Source organism: Pteropus vampyrus, unplaced genomic scaffold (genome assembly GCF_000151845.1).
Source record: "Pteropus vampyrus isolate Shadow unplaced genomic scaffold, Pvam_2.0 Scaffold44, whole genome shotgun sequence".
In the NCBI taxonomy this organism is placed as follows: domain Eukaryota; kingdom Metazoa; phylum Chordata; class Mammalia; order Chiroptera; family Pteropodidae; genus Pteropus; species Pteropus vampyrus.
The window spans coordinates 1952509-1976991 of NW_011888825.1; the positions used below are offsets into that span (position 1 = coordinate 1952509).

The 24483-nt window shown below is 40.9% G+C and overlaps 1 protein-coding gene across 1 annotated transcript in view; it reads left to right on the forward strand.

The window, feature by feature from the left end:
- The window catches only part of USP43 (ubiquitin specific peptidase 43), a 57619-nt gene that overhangs the window by 25304 nt on the left and 7832 nt on the right, over window positions 1–24483 (forward strand). The window contains exons 6-14 of the mRNA XM_011358952.2: window positions 2918–3053; window positions 4332–4467; window positions 6615–6726; window positions 10440–10543; window positions 15124–15201; window positions 16133–16259; window positions 16367–16715; window positions 18755–18913; window positions 19854–20018. Of these exons, the coding sequence (XP_011357254.1) occupies window positions 2918–3053; window positions 4332–4467; window positions 6615–6726; window positions 10440–10543; window positions 15124–15201; window positions 16133–16259; window positions 16367–16715; window positions 18755–18913; window positions 19854–20018 (1366 nt within the window). The remainder of the gene's footprint in view (window positions 1–2917; window positions 3054–4331; window positions 4468–6614; window positions 6727–10439; window positions 10544–15123; window positions 15202–16132; window positions 16260–16366; window positions 16716–18754; window positions 18914–19853; window positions 20019–24483) is intronic.

Sequence of the window (24483 nt, forward strand, 5' to 3'; positions counted from 1 at the left end):
TCCTTTAAGGATATGGACTCCTTATTTTTCAGATTCTTGAGCATCACCTTGGTCTTCCCCTCTAAGAGCCAGCAGTTCCTGCGGGTTGGCCTAGCTGTACCGATCCTCAGCACAGTGGCAGCCTTGAGGAAAATGGTGGCAGAGGAAGGCAGAGTCCCTGTGGATGAGGTATGATGGAATTGCATGGGACCTGGTCACTGGATGATGAAGTGCTAACTGGGCCAGCTGTTTAGGCTGTTTTGGGCTCATTTCTGGTTCCCAGGTTACTCTAGCTTGACTCACAAACTTTTGTTTGATCACTGGTCTCTGGTGTCAGTGATGACTGAGCCTTGACCTCCCTGTACTTACACAGAATAACTAGAAAAGGACACCACCTTTGTCTTCCAAGAAGGTGATGATAATTACCATCATAGTAATTCTAACACTAGCTATCCCTCAGTAGTGCTTAATGAATGCTGGATACAACTCTATGAACTTTATATTCATAGCCAATTTAATTCTTAACCATCCTATGACGTAGATGTTAAAATTATCTTCATTTTACCAGAGAGCAAAGAAGAGGCATTGAGAGGTTGAGTGGCTTGCCTAGGATCACATAGCTGCTAAGTGACTGAGCCAGGATTTGAACACAGATGGTTTGATTTCAGAGCCTGAGCCACTATTCAATATTTTCACTCCTGTGAATATAAGCCAGGATGCTGAAGGGATAATAAATGAAATATGAGGAACCACTGAGGGAACTGAGCATGGGTAACTTGAGAGGGGAGATTTGGGGGAAAGTGGGATGGTTATGCTCTACTAGTTTTTTTAAAGGAGTCCTGGTAAAGAGATTGGATTCACTGTGACTTTGAAGGGTAGAACTTGTAACAGGGGCCCCCATGAAAGGGTAGGATAGAGGCGATGGTGTCGAAAAGCAATGTGGCATGATGGGAAGGGCTCAGAATGGGATTTTACTTGTGATTCAGTTACTTTCTAGTTTTCTGACCTTGGACAAAATAATTGGTCCTCTGTTTCTTTAACTGTAAAATGGAAATTTTACATTTTTCTGATGCCCTCATGGGATTTTTTCAAATTAAATATTTTTAACCTTTTTCTTAAGGAGTAACACAAATACAATAAAGTATACATGTCTTAAGGTTAGAATTTGTTGAGTTTCTACATGTGTACACATCCGTGTAAACCATGTAAACCACTGAGCCTTTCCTTCACCTCAGTGAGCTCCTTCCTGCCCCCAACCAATTCATCCCTCTGACCTCTATCACCATTTTTATGAGGATCTCAAGAGGGGAAAAGGTGTTCATTTTGCTTTGTAAACTCTAAGTGCTCTATGGGGATCTATTGAGAGAGAGAGAGAGAGAGTAAGATAGTAGGTTAGAGTCTTGGGAAAATATGGTAGTAATAAATGAACAATATGGGGAAGTCTGAGGGAGGTGGAGTTTGAAAAATTAAGAGAGTAAAAGGACTGTCAGGAATTTGAGAGGTGTGTGTTTGTTCAGTAAGATATATATCACTTGGGATTCCTAGGTACAAGGGTGGACACTTTGATTAGAACTTAAAATCTATTTTTGAGATTTTGTTTTGATTGGCAACTTTATTCCGTTTATATTATCTATAATCACGAATACATTTGGACCTATTTTTATCATCTTATTTTATGCTTTCTATTTACCCTGCTTTTTCTTTATTTCTTCTCTTTTACTGAGCAATTTTTCTTTATTCCATCTCTCAGGTTTGAGACATATAATTATAGTTCTGTGCTCTTACTGGTTATCGTTAAAATGTCAACATGCATAACTACCAAATCTTATGTTAACTTTCCCAAACAACACAAGGATCTTGACATGCTTTAATTTCCTTTACATATTTTTTGATTATCGTAGATTGATATTGTTGTCCAGTATTTTAATCCCTCTTCCCTTTTTTCCCTGGTTGTAGTGGTAGTATAGTCATTATTATAGTTTTATATAGTCAATGCATATTTACATTTATCAATGTTTACCATATTCTTTGGTTCACCATTTCTTCTCACAACTTGAGTTTTCCTTCAGATTCAGTTTTGTTGTTTTGTTTTGTTTTGTTTTAACTCTGAGATGTTATCTTTTACAAGAGAATTTCTCAGCCAATGTGCCTTGAATGGTTTATGTGTGCTGAAATGTCGATTCCTTTAGGCCTTGAGATGACAGAGTTGGGTCCGGGGCAGCTAGGACCCTCAAGGCAGTTACCCCTCTTTTTCTCTATAAAATAAGCTGCTTCTGCTTACCGTAGTAGTCCATGAAAATATTTTTTATGTATGACATAATGTGAAAAACGTTGGCAATTCTATTTAGTTCTTTCAGCGGAGATATGTTAATGGTAAGCACTCTCATTTTTTGTTTATCTTAAGATTTTATTTTATGTGCATCTCGCATGATAGTTTAGCTGGATATTAAACTTTAATTTTCAACTTTCTTTTCCCCACCTTTCCCTAGGGAAGTTTAATATTTTATTGTTGCAGTTGAGATGTCTCTGATTAATCCATGTTTTAGTACTAAAAATAAACGGTTTCTTACTAGTTATAAGGGAGGACAGGGTAAAAGAGGTTTAAGCCTATCAGTCACTTTTATTTTATTTATTATTTTATTATTTTTTAAATTAAAAGAATTACAGTTGGCATTCAATATTAAATTAGTTTCAGGTGTACAACATACTGGTTAGACATTTCTATAACTTATAAGGTGATCCTTTCATCAGTCTAGTACCCATCTGACACCAGACATAGTTATTACAGTATTATGGACTATATTCCCTATGCTGTACTTTACACCCCTGTGACTATATTGTAACTGCCAATTTGTACTTCTTAATCTCTTCACTTTTAGATTTATTTGTTGAGTTCACTTTGAGGAATCAAGAGGGAAAATGATCTTTCTCATTCCAGGTGATCTTGGTTGAACTGTATCCCAGTGGACTCCAGCGGTCTTTCTTTGATGAAGAGGACCTGAACACTATCACAGAGGGAGATAATGTGTATGCCTTCCTAGCCCCGCCACCAACTGGCCAAGAGATAAGCTCAGGTATAATAGTGCTTGCATAATTATGAGTTACAGGTTTGAGAGGGTATTCATTGGGTGCTAAGGCATAAGATTTTAGTACTTGGAGCTATCAGGCTTATTTTCTCTGATATTAGTTATACAAATGGTTGATTATTTTAAAATATTCAACTAATACAGGGGTTTTCAAAACCTTAGCGAGTATCAGAGTTACCTGGAGGGCTTGTTTAAGCAGATTTCTGAGCTCTACTCACAGAATTTCTGATTCAGTAGGCCAGGGGTAGGACCTGAGAATTTGCAAGTATAACAAATTTCCAGGGGATACCGATGCTGCTGGTCCTGAGATCATACTTTGACAATCACTAATCAGAATAGGTGCTGGGGTAATCTTTGTTTTCAGACTCCTGTGGTTCAAGGTCTGTGCTTAAAGTAAATTTTTAAATTTTTTTTACAAACTGGAGCAGTCGATGGCCAAAGAGGTTATTTAATGACTTTTTTGTTAACAGTCTACTTTTGATGCTTGCCTTTCCTAATTTTTAGACTGGCTAAGATGGTCAATTTCTGAGAGTCTTTCATTGTAGGTCAGTATACATTTTGGTCCAATTAGCCAGTCAAGATAGCCCATATTTAGAGGACCCTGAGCCAATGTTACCTTATATCCCAGATGAATCCTGTGTCTAGGCCCCAAATCCTCAGCTAGCCTAGGCGGAAGGCTATGGGAACCAGGTGTTTGTGGTTGCTCTGGGTCGACAGACTCTGGGCAAGGAATCTGGAACAGGACATTGGCCCTGATTATGTTGTAACTCAGTGAAACAAACCCTCATTTCAAATTCAATCACAGGAGACATATCTGTGCCTTAAAAGTTAAATTTTCAGAACTGATCAGAAATCGAGGAAAGTCCAATTCCTCCACTTTCTCAAGGGTAAAGATTCTTACCTTTTCTGTATGCTTCTCATGTTGGCTTTCTAAGAGAGTGGATACTCTCTGATCAAGGCATACAAGCAACCAAAGTCATTTTGGAATATTTTTCAGATTGGCTTTGAAAGTGTTAATTAAAATCTCTGCCCTTATTTTAAAATTATTGGCTGAACACAGCACAAATTCACTATTTATACAATCATAGTGTGCCAGATTCTAGATGGCATAAGTGCCATGAACCTTATATCTCTTCCACTAAAGCACTCCAGTGTCTCCCAAAGGTGGGTAAGAGTACTCAAAGAGAAAGAGGGCTTAGAGAAGCCAGAGTTCTGACTCAGCAAAGCAGCTCCTTTAAGAATACAAATGTAATTTTCTCTCTTCAGCTTGTCCACCTGGTCTGTCAGTCTCCCCACGTTTGGCAGCCCATGAGAGTCAGCGGTTATCCCTGCCTCTCCATAGTGAGAACAAGGTGCTAATCCTCTTCTGTAACTTGGTGGGGTCAGGGCAGCAGGCTAGCAGGTATGTTTAACTTTTATTTCTTCTTACATAGTGTATGGGAGGTATAGACATGTACTTGGAATTTTGTCTAGAATAATTGTAATTTGATAAAATTTAACATTCACTCTCAAGGTTAGTCAGCTTGGAAGTAGGGAATAGGGTACTTTCTGATCAAGAGAGCAGAATTAACTGCTTTAAGCAGATGGCAGACATCATCCTTAACGATTAAACATTGAAAGCCTTCCTGTTAGTTTCAGGAAAAGTTATTATTGCTCTCACCACTGTTATTTTATACTGTGTTGTAAGGCCTGGGCAGTGCAGTAAGACAGGGAAAAAGAAACTGGCTATAAGAGGAGATAAAATTACCACCATTTGCAAGGTTATATCATTGTCTGGAGAACCAAGAACATAAAAGTGATTGAACTAATGAAAGAATTCAGGAAAGTGACTGGTTACATAACAAATATACAAAAGCAGATAGTTTTCTTATATCATCCAAATAGAATGTTTAAAAGATTTATTTATTAAAAATAACAAATTTTTAAATTGATAAAATGTTCGCAAGATTTATCTGGAATAATAAACTCGTAAGAATGGCCAGAAAATATTGGAGGAGGGACAAAGGAGGAAGAGGGATTCCTTTATTAAAACAGAATAAAGTTTTAATTATTAAATTATTGTGATATAGGCAGAATAAACATTTAAATCAATGGAACAGAATAGGCCAAAGTATATTTAAATATTTATTATGTGATAAGATGGCATATTTCATATTACTAGAGAGTAAATGAATTATTCAATGTATAAGGCTAAGTTAATTGATTTCTTTCTTAGTTTTATATAATCAATTTTTTACTCTCACCATAAATTCATATGTATATATTCTAGATTAGAGAAATAATTATAGAAAAGGAAACCATAAAATAACTTGAAGATAATATAGAGGAATATTTATATCTTTAAATGGGGGGCTATTTTAACACCTAAGGCAGGGTCTATAGAGAAAAAGTCTAGTTTTTAAAATGCATTTATAATTTTAAAGTAAAAGCAAATTTAAAAGACAAAGCACAAGTGAGGAAAAATATTTATGTCATATGACAGATAATGGATGTATATTCCTCATATAAAACCTACCTCTCAAATTATTGAAAGAAATATTCAGTTTCATATAGTAGTAGAAGAAATTTTGATTACAATAGCAATAAGCTATTTGTAACCTCTCAGATTGTTAAAGAATCTTTGAAAATTGATAATACTTATCCTGGGCAAGTGTCAAGGGAATGGGGTGTGTGCCTCGCTGATAAATTGGTGTGGCTTTTCTGGAGGGTGGCTAGGGAATAAATAGCTTTGGTTTTGGGTTTCCACTTTGGGAACTTTATCCCAAAAAACAATGAGTTGTGCACCCAAAGGTGTGTATATAAGAATATACGTAGTTCCTAGTATAAGCAAGTATTGTTTAAATGAGAATTGGAAGCAACCTGACTGCCCAGTAGTAGAGGGGAAGGTGAATAAACGGATCTGTCCATACAACCAGCGCCTTTGCCCATCCAGACATACCTCAAATCTGTGCTGCTTTAGCAAAGTTTATTCAATGGTTTCACCTTCTTATCCCATTGGTTCTTCACACAACCTGTGTGGTGTGACCATGGAGTAGTCACAGGTCAGTAACTTGTCCAGTTGTACCCATGGCTGAGCTAGACCTGGCAGCACAGCCACATCTGGTGATCTCGGCACTACAAACTCACTGTAGTGTGTTTATCAGATTGGGATATGAAAAATATTCTCGACTATGAGAATATTCCTGATGCACAAAACCAACAAAGTATCAGCTGGAATGGATTCCCTCCGGGTTTATGTCTGCCTTGCTTTCTTCTGGCTCAGATCTTCTCTTCCACTACTCTCTACTGTGGAGGAAGATCAGCTCACTGATCATTTGGAGCCATTTGTTTCCATTGCAAGTTCACTCTTTGGTTTTGCATCTCTGGGCCTCTATTTACATCACAGTGTCTTCATTTGCAACAAGGTTCTCTGATGAGCAATTTTGTATAGTACTTGATAGTTAACTCTTATCCAGTGGAGAGGATCCCATGAGTTGAGCAAATGCTAATGACTATTGGTATTGTTGGTTTTTCCTTTGCTGAAATAACCTGATGTCCTTGAATTTTCAGGTTTGGGCCACCATTCCTGATGAGGGAAGACAGAACCATTTCCTGGGTCCAGCTCCAGCAGTGCATTCTCAGTAAGGTCCAATATCTCATGAAGAATGAGGCCCCCATACAGGTTGGTGTGTGTGTGTGTGTGTGGTGGGAGTGGAGATGGGAGTAGGAAACTAGGATTAGCTCAGGAAAGACAAGAATTTGCTATTAATGAATGTTTACATTGTATAAAACAACTTTAATTTATGTGCAAGAAAATAACTAATTTATGGCCTGTAATACTTCACTCTTTGTAGCATTACAAAATACCTTTCATGGACAGAGCTTTTTTTCTCATTAAATCTTACAAAACACCATTGGAATAAATAGTGAGGTTTACATTATTCTCAATTTCATGTATTTGTGATTTACCATAGTTCTTCCTAGAGGATAGCTTATTGTAATAAATTGTAACTTCTATGTTTGGATCAAAAATTTCAAGTGACTTGAGATATAATTTCTCAAGTGGAAAATTAAAATTGATGTTTATGTTCAAATATGAAAACCTAGATATTAAAATAAAATAACGTTGCCCCATTTTTGCAAAACTGAGATGAAAACTCAAGGGAAAACACCTTTTTTGCCTTGCTCATTTATTTATTCTCAGATTGGTAGATTTCAAATAAATACAACATATTCTGAAACCATTCCTTTTAGTCCTTGCAGCATCAGTAACTATTCTGACGGCTGCCTGGCACAGAAGATGTTGGTGTTTTTAGGCATAGGTCAGTAGCGTTGGAATTTTGTTTTCCCCCAACTATTCTCTTAGTAAGAGCATTTCATTTGGGAGATGTCTGAAACTTATTTCAGAGGTAATTCTTCATATTTCACCTTCCTTCATACTCAAGGAAAACCATACATTTGAGTCAGGATTTACACCAACTATCACTTTGTTAAAGACCTTTCTTTCCTACATTCCTCCCAATCTTTATCTCTAAGGGATTTTGCTCTCTGTTCTGCCTAGTAGCTCTGCCACAGTGCCCAAATTGGAAATGCAAACTTCTCTCTAAGTAGGTCAGAATATCTAGGAATAGCTTTAGCCTTCCCCCAAAACCTGTGCTCCTGATTCTTGAAAGTGGAGGAAGCCACTTTCATGTGAACATTGAACTCAGCTATCCTTATTTTCCACCTGGTTACACGTGCACCTTTGCCTCTGTACCTCTGTAGTCTTTTTGACTTTAGAAACCAATGAAGCAATTAATGGGGCCAGCAAAATTCTAATACAGGCAATCTCAATTTAGTGATGGATGCTTTTCCACAATCATTGGTAAATGTGTGGTTGGGCATGATTTTCTGTAGGAATAATGTATTCTAAATGGCTGTGAAGTTCCCAGGCTAACCTATCCATTTAACCATAACGCTTTTAGTACTATATTCAATGCTGGCTAAATACGGCAATAATTTGAAAAGAATACATTCAGAATTCACAACATTAAAACGAAGAGATTAAAAGTAGTGAACATATATTAAAGGTTCTAAAATGAATTTCTCTAGCCAACAATAGAAGACAGGAAAGTGCCTCTTAAAAAATGACCAATTTGTTGGGCAAGCTTAATTTGCATGTATTGCAAAATAAGAGATTTATCATCGCCAAGACATTTTTATGGTCACTTCCTTTGTGTGCAGGCAGTGTAAGCTGCCTCCATGCAGTGTAGGGGTCTTGATTATGTTGATTATGTGGCTATCCAAACAATAAAGCTTAACTAGAGTCGCCAGGAAAGAGTTTTACCCCCAGATTTAACTAACTTCTTCGGAAGTACAGCAGGTCTTCGAATAACATTGTTTCATTCAATATTTTTTCATCATAATGTTGATGAGAGAAAAAAGATTTGATTTCAGGCCAAGGCCACTGTCTGTGTGGAGTCTGCACATTCTCCCCATGCCTGTGTGGGTTTTCTCCTACATCCCAAAGATGCGCACGAGAAGCGAATTGGTGTCTAAATTGTCCCGTTCCGGTGTGGGTGAGTGTGCCTTGTAGTGGTAGGGTGTCCTGCCCATGGTGGGTGCCCACCTTACGCCCTGAGCTGCTGGGAGGGGATCCAGTCACCCATGACCCAGAACTGGAATAAGCAGGTTGAGAAATCATTCTGTTGTTTTTATTCATCTTTCTTAAATGTATGTATGGCTCAGATTTATTTCAACATTTAATATTAGAATTGTTTGGGGTCTTTATTTAGAAGTTTGATGATGTCTGTGACCAGAAATATGCTGTACGACCTTAATTCTTGTTTTTTCAATCAGCTATGGTAAAACTGGTTTTGTTGTACATCGTTTCATTTAAAGTCGCAGTTTCCAAGAACCTGTTGAGGATGTTAGGTGATGGTTTTCTGTACACCCTTCCATGGCCAGCCCTGAACCAAAGCCTTGGAAGTAGCTTGCTTCCAGCCATTGGTTTTGTCTTTGTTGAAGTCAGTGGTCAACTAGAGTGTGGTTACAGTCCAGTTAGGTGCACACACTGTCTGAACTTCACACATGAGGCCCTCTAAAAGCAGATGCTGGGTTACCTTACTGACCTTGTGTCCCGTTGCCTCCTGCACACATTAGCTGCCACAGCCAAAGGAGTTGACTCTCAGCTCTCTGAGCATGTTTTGGGTCATGCTGTCTTCCTATGTGCTGCTGTTCTTTCCTGGAATTCTGATGTGCTCCTCTTCTTCCCTTGTCTGAAGTCAACCTATATTTCATCAGTGTTCTTTAAGTAGAGATATCTGCCTTTTATCTTTGTCAGAGCTTGGAAGAAGATGTTATTTTTTTCCTAGTTGTAACCAAGGTCATCAGTGATAATTTTAAGAACTATATTTCCTCTATTCAAAGATGACATTATTTTTTTAAATTGTAAAATATATATAACATCTATTTTAACAATTCATAAGTATACATTAATTATAGTCAATGTTGCATAGCCATCACCACTATGCCCCTCAATTTTTTATCAAACCCACAGAAATTATGCTCATTCAACAACTCCCTATCCTCTCACCCTCTAGCTTCTGGTAACCTTCATTCTAGTTTCTGTCTATGAATTTGCATACTTTAGGTATATCTCATATAAGTAGGATCATACAATATTTGCCCTTCTTGTCTAGTTTATTTCACTAAGCAAAATATTTTCAAGGTCCATCTATGTTGTAGGCATATGTCAGAATTTCCTTTTTTTAAGGCTGAATAACATTCCATTGTGTGTATTTTTCATATTTTGTTTATTCATTTGTTGATTTTTTTACTTGGATTGCTTCACCTTTGGACAATTGTAAATAATACTTGTGTAAGACTCACTCCTATTTTAGAAAAATTAGAATATAAAAAAACATATCTTAGAATAAAAACAGTTGGTATTTCTTTATGTGGCTTATTTTAAAGTGTTTACTTAGCATTTGGTATGTAAAGTCTACACGACCTCACTTTTAGATTATTGGCTCATTTTGGCAATTTGGCGGTGATAGTTTTCTTAAAGCAAGTTGAATTACCTATTAATAATTCATTAACATAATTGATTTATTTTTCCGTTGACTGTGCCAGCATCTGCTCCAATTAAACACCAGTTATTTAAAACATGTTCTTCCTTTCAGAAAATTTAATGTGTTAAACAGTGTTAGATCACTATGTTTAAAGGTATAGTGTTTATCTTCTAAAAAAATGAAGCCTTTATACCTCTAGGTTTTGTATACTAATTATTAAAGGAATATTCAAAATAGACTATTAACAGAAAAGACTACATTTTTCTAGTAATTTATTTGCTCTTGAGAGTCTGGCTTAAATCAACATGCATGATGACTTGCCTCCCCTGTTTCGTCTTGGCAGAACCCAGGGTCGCTGTTCTCCATCCGGGTTGTCGGGCAGTCTCTGGCCTACGGCTACTTACCACCCCAGCACAGTCAACCCCTCTGTCACTGGGCGATTGACAGGTAAGGGGATGAACAGATAATGTTCCAGATTTGGCCACAGAATGAATGCATTTGCCTAGATTCCTTTGAGGCTATGTTTCAATAAAATTGATTACAATCTTCCCCACTCTTAATCACTTACCTCTCCAGTACTAGCCACTGTGTTAAGTATTTATATACATTCTGTGCATACAGCCCTTATGTTTAGAGAGGTACTGTGATGGCCACTTCAAAGATGAGGAGACACTGAGGTTCCTGGGGACTTTTTAACTTGTTCGCACTCAGAGAGCTAGTGACTGGCCAAAGAGCTGGAGGTTGAATCTATCACCAATGGCCAATGATTGAATCATTCATACCTGTGTAATGAAGCCTCTATAAAAACCCAAAAGAACATTGTTTGGGGGAACTCCCAGGTTGATGAACACGTGATGGTGCCTGGAGGGAGCATGGAAGCTTTGCTCCCCTTCCCATATGCCTAGCCCTATGCATCTCTTCTGTCTGTCTGTTCCTCAGTTATATCATTTTATGATAAACTAATAATCCAGTTAGTGAACTGTTCTTTCTTTGAGTTCTGTGAGCCACTCTAGCAAATTAAGTGAACCCAAGGAGAGGATCCTTGGACCCTCCATTCTATAGCTGGTTGGTCAGAGCACAATTGACAACCTAGACTTACTGTTGGTGTCTGAAATGGGAGGGGGGTGGTCTCATAGGCATGAGCCCTTAACCTGAGGCATCTGATGCTATCTCTAGGTAGATGTTGTCAGAACTGAGTTAATTGCCTGGTGGTATGGAAAAAAACACATCAGAATTGGTATTAGAATCTGAATTGGTGTCAGTATTGTCGTGGGGAAGGGCTCTTCCCTTTATAAAGAGACCAGGAACCAAGGTAGGAGGTAAGCCAGAGGTTCTGTGCCCTGTGCCCCATTTGCACTTTACTTGGCTGGCAGAGTTAGGGAGGCAAAAGAAATGCCAGCCATGGCCTGCTTGGGTCTGATAAAAAGAGGGAGCCCCGAGTGTGGTAGAGGGTGGGGGGGCTCTGAGAAGGGCACCCTCACAGCACTCTGTCATGGAGAAGATAACTGCTACTCAAAGTACGATCCACAGACTGGTACCAGCTTACTATTTGATTATCACCAGTCCATAATAAGACCTTGAGAGGAAGCAGAAGTATTAAAGCAATATGACAGAGCAATTTAAAATATGATGAATATAATAATTTTTTTAAAAAATTGAACTTGTATTTTGCATGCCTTCCCTTCCCCCCTACTTCATTACATTTTTACAGTATTTTACAAAAGTATTAGTCTTCAGGAGTTTGGAAACAAACCAAGAAACGGGTCTGTCAGCATAGGTAGTTTGAAAAGCACTGGAAAAGAGTAATTGCACAGGAAGTTGACCATGCTAAAGGAAACCCTCCCTTGAGGCCACAGCCCTTCTGGTCAAAGCTTGCATATATCTAACATGCCTCTGCCTCTGGCCCAGCCCCACCCCCACCTCACTCAGATAGCTCTTCTCAGCATCTGAAGTCATCAGTCTCTTGCCTTCTTCACAGAGCCCTCCATTCTTGGCTTCCCTATTCTAGTATCTCCTTGTCCTAGAAATTTCTTTCTTTTTTAAAAAAATTGTGGCAAAAGACATAAAATTTACCATCTTAACTGTTTTAAGTGCACAGTTTAATAGTGTTAAGTTCATTCACATTGTTGTGCAGCCATCACCACCACCATCTCCAGAACTTTTTCATCTTCCCAAACTGAAATTCCGTATCCATTAAACATTAACTCCCCATTCCACCTCCTTCAGCCCCTGGTAACCACCACTCTTCTTTCTGTCTCTATGAATTTGACTACTCTAGGTCCCTCATGGAAGTGGAATCCTATAGGATTTGTCTTTTGTGACTGCCTTATTCACTTAGGATAATGTCTTTCAGGTTCATCCATATCATAGCATGTGCCAGAATTTTCTTCCTTTTTAAGGCTGAAGATATTCCCTTGTATGGATATACCACATTTTATTTATCTTTTAGAAGTTTCTTTGTTTCTTTGAAGTGTTCCTCTTTCTCTCTGGGGCCCTCAAATATTGTCAGCTCTCAGCACCACCCCCGTCTCCCACTCCTCTGGCTCATTTCATGCTCCTTCCATGTTCCATCCCTGGATGATCTTGCCTCAGTTTCACCTACCACCTTTAGGTCCAGGTCTTTCATCTTTATCTCCAGCCCATATTTTTCTCTGAGATATAGACCTGCCTGGCCTAATTAAATGTCTGATAGACATGAAAACTAAACATTTGCCAATCTGAAGTCTTCTTGCTTGAGCTTTCCCTCTTCCTGTCTTCTGTCTTCTGTGCCTAAATGGTGACCACCATCTGTCTACTCAGTAACCCAAGCTGGTAACCTTGGATTCATCCTTGATTCCTCCTTCTCGCTTTTTCCTTATGTTCAATCCATCATCAAGTCTTGTTCCAAGTGCTGATGTTTCCTCAGATCTGTTCCCTCCTTTCCATATTTATTACCAATGGCTGTGTTCAGGCTCTTATCTCTTAGCTGAGTGCCCTGGGAACCTCTGTTCTGGAATACATATCTCCAGACCAGTGTCCCTCTGATTCATCTGCTTCCATACATGTCTGTTTAAAACCCTTCAGGTGGCCCATGGGCAAAGTCCACATATCCTCCTTGGTCTGACCCCTTCCTCTCACCACATGGCCTGCCCCTCACCAAGCATCTGCTTGTCATTCCAGCACACACCCTACACTTTATTCCTGCTGAGTCCTCTGCCTATATGACCCTTTGATCTTTTCCCCTCACCATTCACCATTTGCCTGGCCAACTCCTGCTCATCCTATGCAGGAAATCTTCTCTGGTCTCCAGAGCAGCTTGGGTGTACTTCCTCTGAGTCCCCATAAACACACTGGGTACATTACAGTGATCTCTCTGAGTGTCTCTCTCATAAGATTCTTAACTCCCTCAGGGTAGAGATTTATGTCCATATGTTGCTTTGAATTGCATCCTGCCATAAAATTGAATAATATCCTCTTTCCTATTTGAGTCAGGTCTGTGATCAAGAGAGAAGATGGTGCTGTCTCATGAATGATTGTTCCCATGTAAGGAACAAACTTTAAGCTACACTCATGCCTTTCCTCTTTTTGTGGCCTAAGGGATATTATATAACAGAGTTACAGCCTGATGATACCAATTCCCCTTTTCCACCCCCAATTTAAGACTCCAATTGAAAAGTAGACTGAGGATTGAGGCAGAAAGAGATCAAAATATTAGATTTATTAGATGATCTTTTACTGATTAAAGGATGCGGCTTGGATGTGGGTCCAATACAAGCTTTTGAGTAGATTTCCCAGACTTAAACACCCCTGCCCCCTAGCAAGGCAGAGCTCCCTAATTGCAGGCCTTCTGCATTGTGGAAATGGAAAATTTAAGAGTCCTTTAGAAAGAGGCTTAGATCCAGGGCTGCAAATGTGTGTCTCCTCTGAATCGAATATATATCCCAATTTGCCAGTCTTCCATCTGTAGGGATGAAGCTGCTTCCAGGAAGCTTAAGATATGGGTGAGATAGGATGCCAGCCTGCTAGCCATTAGGCCATAGAAAGGAGTAACTGAGAGGGGCTGAGCCAACCACCTCCCCCCGAGTCCCACCAACCAGATAAGGTGCTTCTCCTCTTTTGGGGGAATGAGGAGGTAAAGAGAGAGCCTGTCACAAGCCTGTAGCTTAATTCCCCCACTCTAAAGAAAGGTGAAGAAGGGTGATCATTGTTTGGAATCAACAGGGTTTCCTAAGCTAGGCGGGCTTCTCCTAGACACATCTTGTTCCGTGCGCCCTCCTGGCTCTTGTTCCTCGGGATGTTGCCATGACACCACACCAGATAGATCCGTTAGTGCTTAGCCACAGACTTTTGTACCTTCCATGAGCTCAAACCCTGTTTTTGAATCATCCTGGCAACAGTTCGGGACTTTTTTTTTTTGCAATACATTTTAAGCACCCTTAGGTGTAGACTTTCCCATCACTTGTATGTATCTCGTTGATTTTGGGGCAAAACCTCATGTCTTCCACTCTCAACATATCTCTTCTGCATTATCACTGACAAACTTTTTCTGAAATGGGCTGAGCCCTGGTAGCTAGGAAAAGCTATAGGTTGACTCATATTGAGAGTTTCTGGGTATTAAAAGGTCCAAAAGGGAGGACCTTTCAGGTCGTGGAGGTGGACTAGAGGGTGTGCCTTTCACATCGTGGTGGAGGAAAGTTAGTAGCTCATTTTAGGCATCATCAGAATTGATTTGTGCAGGGCATTCAAATGGAACTGCCCTCTATACATTGAGAAGGTGCTGGGGCTGCAGTGGGAGAGCTGACCTGTGTCCTTGCAGTAACCAAATCCTCAGCGCTCTTGAGGGAGTGACTGGAGAGTGTTCAGAGGTAGATTAGGATGAAGCTTTCTGCAAACAGCAGCTCCTCAGATACTTGACTTTGGTTTACATTCAGTTTTCAGCGTTTCTGTTTGGAACATCAGTCCTGGGGTTGGAGGCAGACTGTTGGACCCTGCAGAGATGTGGGAAGGAGGCTCCACACTTTCTGATGGGTACTTTGTTCTCACCTCAGGGCTTTGCACCTCAAGAGGCCAGGAGGCCCCCCACATGTCAAACTGGCTATTGAGTGGGACAGCTGTGTCAAGGAGAGGTGAGTTTAACAGAATCTGGCTCCGGCAGGGGAGAGACAGGCCTGCCTGTGCAAAGAAATCTTCCTGTGCTCAGTTTCCCACAATGTGACTATACCTCCTTGATGCCATGCCTCTGAGAATCCCTATGACAATCGTCTGTATATAAACAACAGTGATAGTACAGGCATACCTTGGAGATCCTGCAGGTTTGATTCTAGACAACCGCAACAAAGGGAGTATCGCAATAACGTGAGCTGTAATCTTTTTGCTGGTGAAGGGTCATGCCTTCAGTTAGTGAAAAAAAACCCATAACATCTCTGAACCAATAAAGTGAAGCACAATAAATAAGATACATCTGTAACAGTAATAATGATGGTGATGGGTAGTGTTAGCTGTAAACTATGTGTTGCTTACCCACTTACCCTGTGCCAGTCACTGCTCTGAGCACTTTATGTATTTGCAATCTATTTAATCATTATCACATTCTATGGAGTAGGTACTACTATAATCCATCTTTTCATACGTGGAAACCGAGGCACGGAGAGGTTAAATAATTGCTCAGTGTCACGCAGCTCATGCATGACAGATTCAGGATTTGTACTCAGGCTTTCTGGCTCGAGCTCAGGCTAACCTTGGCTGCTTCTGTAATACCAACTACATCAGCCCTACTTTGAAAAAGGACAATTTTCACTCTAGCAAGTACCCTGCACTAGGATGAAGAGACAAAGACAAATAAGCCAAGGACTTTGTTCCTCATGCAGCTCATGGGAGAGACTGAGAATTCCAGTAAAATTGAGTGAATGCTGAGTTAGAGTATACACAAGGTGCCAAGTAGGACTCCTTTGTCTCACCTGCCAGATGACTTGTACCCTGTTTGCTGTAAGTAGAGGCTTAGGAGCAACCCCTCTTGGAGGTGAGAAGCCCTGAGTGCCATTGGTTTCCTCTCTGCAGCCTGTTTGGGAGCCTCCAGGAGGAGCGGGTCCAGGATGCGGACAGTGTGTGGCAGCAGCAGCAGGCACACCAGCAGCACAGCTGTACCTTGGACGAATGTTTTCAGTTCTACACAAAGGAGGAGCAGGTCCCGCCCTGGGGGTCCACTCCCTGGCCAGGAAGGGGGCTGGTTGCCTTTTGGTGGGTTGGCCAAGTGCCATGGAGGCCTCACAGTCCTGGTGGCTTCCTTTCTAGCTGGCCCAGGATGATGCGTGGAAGTGCCCCCACTGCAAAGTCCTCCAGCAGGGCATGGTGAAGCTGAGTCTGTGGACCCTGCCTGACATCCTCATCATCCACCTCAAAAGGTTCTGTCAAGTGGGTGAGAGAAGAAATAAGCTCTCCACGCTGGTGAAGTTTCCACTCTGTGGCCTCAACATGGCTCCCCATGTGGCCCAGAGGAGTGCTGGTCCCAAGCTTGAGCCAGGCTCCTGGACTTCCTGGAAGCAGCCAGCCTGCCTGCCAACCAGCTACCCACTAGACTTCCAGTATGACTTGTATGCTGTATGCAATCACCATGGCAGTCTGCAAGGTGGGCATTACACAGGTGAGCTTTGCCTCTTGGCCTGTGGCTAACTTGGCCATGTGTTGTGGCTGTGGCCTGGGCCTCAGGATGTCCTGGCACTCCTGGAATGCTGAGCTCACTCTGGCACTTGGCATGAGCTGACTCTTCACCCGCTGCACACCAGGCACCTGCCAGAGGTGGGGTGGGGGAACCTAGTCTAAGCCATAGAGTTGAGCTAGGTTGTTGGTTGGAATATAAAATTAGTTATAGCCTAAATTTTCAACTATATCAAATATATCCTCATCTGTGATTTAACATAAGAACTCTTATCACATGTAGACTCCTACCTATCACGTTTTTAATTTCTATGTGGTACATTTAATTGTCATCCCTCAGAGGAACTTGAGAGAAATAGATGAATAAAAGGACAGAAACATAGCTGAGTGACTTGTTCAGTTGTTCATGACCATATATCTTGGCCTATTCTATTCTAGAATAACAAATTATTTCATTTAAAAAGTGCTTTACTTCATTTTCCAAAAAGTGCTCTGTTTCTAGTGTACTAATGTACCTACAATTTGGAAGACGCTGGACCGTGTAGAAATCCATGATCGTCACTCATTCATTCATTGAACAAATATTTATTAAGCATGCATTCTGTGCCAGCCTCTGTGCTGGATACCGGAGCTTCAGTGATGAACATGGCAGATATGAGTCCTGCCCTCATAGGACTTCAGTCTAACTTCAGATACACACAATAAAAAGGTGCTTATCACTTTATCACTTTCACTATCTGGCATTATGAAAAGGCAATTGATTAATTGTGTCTGTGATAGAGATCAGGCTTCTCTGAGGATATTACCTTTAGGTCAAGAGCTAAAAGATGAGGTGGAACTGGCTATGTGAATAAAGGGGAGAAAAGCATTATGGGCAGTGCTACTAGCATGTGCAAAGGCCCTGAGGCAGACTTATGGTATGTTCGAGAACTGATGAAAACCTGTTATGCCGGAAATATAGTGATTTATGGGTAAGTAACACAAAATTGGGCTGAATCAGAAGGCACCATAAGCCACAGGCAAAAGTTAATATTTTTTTCTGAAGGGTGATGGGAAGCATTACAAGGTTTGGGGCATAAGAGCAAAGGCATATATAGTTTACAAACTGAAGTAGTAGCTTTGCTCAATGGAAAATGGGTAGAAAGGAACAAGAGCAGAAGTAGTAATTCCAGCTAGGAGGATGTCTCCGGGGCTCAGCTGATGACAATCAGGGTATTCAAGACAGGCTTTTGGATGGTGTAGGGTGGAAAGGAAAGAGGAGAGCAAAGATGAACTCCTAGGTGCCTGGCTTGCACTAGTGCAGGGGCCAGCAAACTATGACACGGGGGCCAAATCTGGTCCAGTACCTGTTTTTGTACAGCCCATGAGTTAAAAATGGTTTTTGCATTTTAAGAAGTGGTAAAAAAGAAGGACGAGAATATGTGGCAGAGACCATATGTGCCATATGTGACCTGCAAAACCTAAAATATTTTTTCTGTGTGGTCCATTGCAGAGAAAGTTGGCTGACTCCAGATTAGTGGGTTATTGTACCATTCACTGAAATGTGGAGGGAAAGGATAATATTTTGTTTTAATTGTTTGGAAGGTGGTGAGAATCTTATTTATGAGCATTTTCTTAAATACATGACTTCAATACTTAGGTAGGAAAGGAGTAATCCATAATCCAACTGCATATTTTCATTGCATACTGAATTAGAGCTGTGCATTGTGAAGCTTCTGAGAAGAAATGGGGTAAACGTGGACATTACTATCTGGCTAAATAACTTGGGGCTCCCTTTTATTGGAGATTTTACCCGAGCAAAGACTACAACATAAGGATTCAGCTTAAAGTGGCAGCACACTTTATCAGTAAGCATCCAAGAGTGCAACTGTTTGATTCTTTCTGATTCCACAAAATTCACTTCTGGTCAAAGATAGACCAATTTTTTTTCATTCTGTTATAAGTATGTCCATTTATGAGCTATGCCAGTGAGGTATGTCTTCATGCTTGTTGAGAGCTCCAATAATGGGGTTTGGACCTTTGCAGCCTACTGCCGGAACTCTCTGGATGGCCAGTGGTACAGTTACGACGACAGCACAGTGGAATCGCTTCTTGAAGATGAGGTCATTACCCGAGGGGCTTACATTCTATTTTATCAGAAACGGAACAGCATCCCTTCATGGTCAGCCAGCAGCTCCATGAGAGGTAGGTGCTGCTGCTCATTACAGGATGAGGAGGAACTGGGATGTCACTGTAAGAACTGGGAAGATGCTTAGTCAAACATCAAGTACCAGGAGAGGAAGCCATGGCTGCAGCTGTAGAGATTTGAACACTAGAGGCTGGAATCCCATTTTTGAGGCTGTGGAATGGTCATACTGAAATCCAAGAAAAGGGATCCATAGCCCGTGACTCTTGGTGGTGTGAGATCCATATTCCTGGTCTCACTCATGTCAAGCCAGATTTTAATTAAGCTTGTACAGTATAAACCTGCATTAGTCCTGTTAGAAAGAGACAGGCAGTTATAAAGCTTGCAGAGCCTTCATAGGAAAGGTAGCTGTTTATTCACTCCCCAGAGATGTTTATTAGATAACCTCAAACTTGCTTGGAATTCTAGAGGAAAATAAGGATCAAAGTTGTCCTTTTTATGTGACTTATTTCACTCTGCCAACTAGCCATCCTTATCTTTGGGATGAAAGAGCATCTTTTTTTAATTACTCAGATATTCTCTTCAAGAATTCTTGGAAAGTGCCCAAATGAAGCCAAGATGCACCAGGAGGTCTAAATCAACCCTAATGCAAAGTCCGCCTTTCTCTTACAGAAGATAGATGTAAAAAGAATGAAAAATGTACCATATTTAGAAAACTGGAGTTGGTGACAAGTAATTTCATGAAAAGCGTTTCAGTACTCATCAATGTACCCTCCTTTCTGTGCCCAAATGCCTTTCTCTGAAACTTTCAGCTTAGTTGCATAGTTAATCAATTGCAGGGTTCTCCTCTGATCTTTAACTTCCATGTATATATATAATTCTGTTCTGGTTCTGTAATTCCAGGGCTCGGTGATGCCAGTCTGGCCATGTGATGCTCCTCTGGGGACCCTGAAGGGAGGGAGTTGGGTCCAGCCTTCTCTCTCTGTGCTTCTTCCACAGGTTCCACCAGCTCCTCTTTATCTGATCACTGGCTCATGAGGCTCGGGAGCAATAATAGCAGCATGAGGGGAAGCCTGTTGTCCTGGAGCTCTGCCCCTGGCCCCCCACAGCCTCAGGTGCCGGCCCCTCCCATTTTCACAAACAGCCTCTCCAGTCAGGAAAAGGGTATGCTTTTTCATGACGGTTTAATTTGCTGATTTTATTTTTGTTTTCTATAACAACCATTGCTCCTCATCTTTAAGATAGTGCTGGCATTTCGCGGCCTTGAGTGTAATGTATTCATCATTGTGAGGGGTTTATTCATCTCTCAAATCAGGTCTTCCATGTTCTAGCCCTTTCCTACTGGTCCTCCCCTATTCACTCCAGTTTCTCTGCTCCCTGGAACTTATTGTCTAATGGGGAAGACCAAATGTAAACAAGTAAATAAATATAATGACATGATGCAAAGCAGGAATAAGGGTAAAGAGGTAAATCATCATAGAAGAAGATATCTAGGCCAAAGGTGGGGGAGAAAGGATGCAGAGGGCCCCGTTAGATAGGGCAGGTGGGAAGGCCTTTTTGAGGAGGAGGTAGGTGACTTTGGGGCAGAGACCCAAGTGAGTGAGAATGAGTTACGCAGAAGTCTGGGAGTGAGTGTGGGTCTGTGGGAGGGTGGGAAGAGGCCAGAGCTGTGGCTGGAGCAGAGAGAATGAGGAGGAGAGTGACAGAGGTAAACAGGGGGTGGGGCATGATGTACGTTTGGCCCATGGACAAAATTTGCATTTTACCCCAAGTGCAGTGGGTAGCTATTGTGGAATTTTGAGCGGGAAGTAATTGATCTGATTTATATATTTAAAAGTCTGTTCTGGCTGCTGTGTGGGGAATACATCACAGAGGGACAAGAGTGGAAGAAAGAAGGCCAGTTGGGAGGCTTGTGTGATTGTCCAGGTGAGAGCATGATGGCTTGGACTAGCGTGTTAGATTAAGAGATGGCCCAATTCTGGATGTACTTGAAAATGGAGCTAACAGAATTTACTGGTGTGGGGTGTGAGGGAAAGAGTAGTCAAGGAGGACTGTTTGCTTAGCATCTAAAGGACTAGGTGGTTAGGTTAGTATTGTAGTTTATGAGATGGGGAAGAATTGGATAGGAAACAGGGTCAATTTTGGAGAGAAATCAAGAAATTTGTAACACGATAATTTTGAGACTCCTGTAAGACATCCAAATCAAGATGATAACTAAGGAGTGGAGATAAATATTTTGAGAATCATCAGCACACAGGATGGAATTTAAAGTTACTGGGCTGGCTGAGCTCTCCTAGGAAAACTGTAAAGGTGGAAAAGAATAAAGACAAACCCTGGGACTCTCTAATATCTAGAGGCAGAGCAGAGGCAGAGAGGTCAGCAAAGAAATAGAAGGAATGGCTAGTGAAATAGGAAGAAACCTGGGTGGACGTGGGTCACAGATGCAGAAAAGGAAAATCTTTCTAGAAGGAAGTGGCCAACTATGTCCCATACTGTTGAGAGGCTAAGATGATGATAGGTAAGTGATCGTCAGGCTGGAAGGCCATCAGTGACTTGCTAGGAACCTCTGTCATGGGTTGGAGAGAATGGAAGTAGCTGTAATATGTGTAGAAGACACTGGTGCTGAAGAAGTGACAGGGGGTACCTGCTGTTAAGGACTGTGATTAAAGGGGCAGTGGCTCAGAGGAATGTGGGCTGACAGCAGTTTTTGTTTGTTTTTCTTTGCCAAATAGGACATAACAGAGCGTGTTAGCATTCGGATGACCCAGTCTGAAGGGAGAAAGTGATGATAGTGCAGGAAAGCAAGGTGATAACCACAGAAACAAAGTTCTTCAGTAAGAACTCTGTGTGTGTGTGTGTGTGTGTGTCTTTAGCTCCTGTCCTTCAGTCAGAAAGTGGCAACATATTCTAATTATTTTTAGTTTCCATGTTTCTCATCAGTGCCTGATTTAGTTTTTCTAAATTAAAAAAAATTAATTGAAGTATAATATATGGACATATAAGATTAGTTTTGCCTGTTTTGGAACTTTGTATAAACGGAGTCATATAGTATGCATTCTTTTCAGTTTGCCTTCTTTTGATCCATATTTGTGAGATTTATATAGCATGTGTAGCAATGTTTCTTTCATTTTATTCCATTTGTCCAAAGAAAACCAAAAGAACTCAGAGACATACACTCTCTGCATAGAAGTTTAATTGTACGGGGTGGGGGGCGGCGGGGAGAAAGGGAGGGAGGGAGGGAAGGAGAGAGAATGAGTATATTGTCTGTGGACTGTTGACTGTTGACTGTTGCCAATCAGGGATTTGGAAAAGAAAGTGTGTCGGGTGGGGCAGGCTAGCGTAATCTGACCTGGAGAGTTTGCCTTCACCATCAGAGGAAGCACCTTGAGTCACTGTAGATTTAAGGATTCTTGAGTTATTTGTGGATTCTCCAAAAATCCATGCGAGTTTTGCTGTGGGTTGTCTCTGAAATGTCTAGTGGTGTCCTTCTGTGGCATCCCCACCTGGGTGGCTGTACCACTTCCCTCATCAAAATCTCCCACATTATAAGAGTAGATTACATTTTGTTTATTTTATTGTGGTTAGATATTGGGGTTGTTTCCAGTTCACGCTATTACCAGTAGTACTGCTGTGAACGTCTTTATGTCTTTTTGTTGTACATATGTCTCTGTTTCTGTTGGGTATATAATCCCAGGATATATACCTGGGGAGTAGAATTGCTAGGCACAGTGTATGTGTCTTGCATCAGCTGCTTATTTCTTTATACTTTAAGTTACCATCATGTCAAAGTAGTCAACACATAACCTGGTGTGTACCGGACTCTTGCTCCGTATTTGTCAGTGAATAAATATATGATGATAGATTTGTAAAGCTGCAAGTGGTTTTAGATGATCATTGAATCCAACCTTCTGGGTTATAATGGTTTATGTATCACAATTTGGTTAATTATTCCCAATGTTTGTCATTTTGGCTGCCAGTATTTCACTGTTAGACAAATGGTGATCAGAGTACCACTACGTGCATATTGCGTATGTCTGATTTCCTTAGAATGCCTTTCTGTGTAGGCATGCTATTTAATGCATTCTGTTCTGACTCACCCTGCACGGGCATTTCTTTTCCCCTCACATTTTCATGACTGTACTTTTCTGTCTCTAGAACAAATATGGCATTCTTTCCTAAGATTCTCCATCTCCATCAGCAGGAGCCTCTGAGGAGCTCATAAGTTCATCCCAGTTCTGTCCAGCGTACCTCAGGCCATTTCTCAGTTCTCTCAAGGAGAAATATGTTTGACATCCCCGTAAAGAGACAACTTCAAAGCATAGCCAAACTTTTCAAAATGGTGCTCAGACAGAGGGGAGGCACAGCTTCAGAAAACTCCCTAGAGAGACAGACAGGGCTAGTGTGGGAAGAGAAATAATATTGAAGAATAACTGTCCTCCAAACCCTGGCTGGCATTTTATTTATCCTATCTAATGGTCAGAATCTCTGGGAGAGGTGAAATCAACAACCCTCTTACAAAGGGGAAAGCTGGGCCTTGGAAGTAGCGGGTCACAAGTTCAGCCCCTGGCAAGTAGCAGGGCCGCAGACAGACCACGTGCCCTCCGGCTGCCAGGCTCTTGACTCTGTGGCTCTTAGATGTAAATTCCAAATATGAGTTTATTCTGTTCAGACACTGCAAGAAACTTGTTTCCAACCGGAGCTTTCTCTATAGGGATTTGAATAAAAGGGCTATGGATTTTGAAACCCATTTGAGAAGCTCCAAAATAGTTGAAAATCCAGCCTTGCTATCTTGTCAGTACTGAACCTGGGCAAGATCAAAATCTAGTGCTTAGGTTTTCAGCAGTCAGTGGTACGACTTCCTCTCTCTGTGGGTGGGTTTGTAGGAGAATTTTTTTACTACCAGGAGTTGAGGGGACTACTGGCAATTAGTCCCCTGGGGGCAGGGATGCTAAATGTCCTGCAATGCCCAGGGATGGTGCCGTTCAGTATAGAACTGACCCTCCCAAATGCCACAGTCTTCTGTAGAGACACTGATAGCTTGGGAACTTCATCTTTTGAGGAGCTCTGGTTATCTGACATTGTAATAATGAGGGAATTTTAAACTAAAGGACGGATACAAGTTTTGTGGGGACTGCACCTTATATTATTGAGGATATGTGTCAGGAGAGGCTATACAAGAAAAGATACAAAAACACCTTACTTTTACAACGTTTATGAAAACATGACATTGTGGAAAATTGCTGGGGTCTTTCTCAGAAGCCCCCTGGGAGTAAGGGCCCTGGGACTTAAGCTTCCTCAAGTTTTCAGTAGTGTAGGTGCCCTGATGATAAATTGCTTCTATGGTTTTTATTAGGCCTCGAAGTTTTCGTTTTCTCTCTTCCAATGCTTTCCAGAAAGCATGTTATTTCAGTTCTGACTTTTCCTTTGATCTAAAGGTTATCTGGGAGTTTCAAGTATTTAAGAATTTTTGGCCACCTTTTTAGTCTTAATTTTGTGGATTGTGATCCAAGGATGTGGTTTTCAAACATTCCCTTTTTGTGATCAAGTACATGAGCATTATTTTGTAAAAAGTTCTATGTATAAAATGATATGTGTGTGTGTGTGTGTGTGTGTGTGTGTGTGTGTGTGT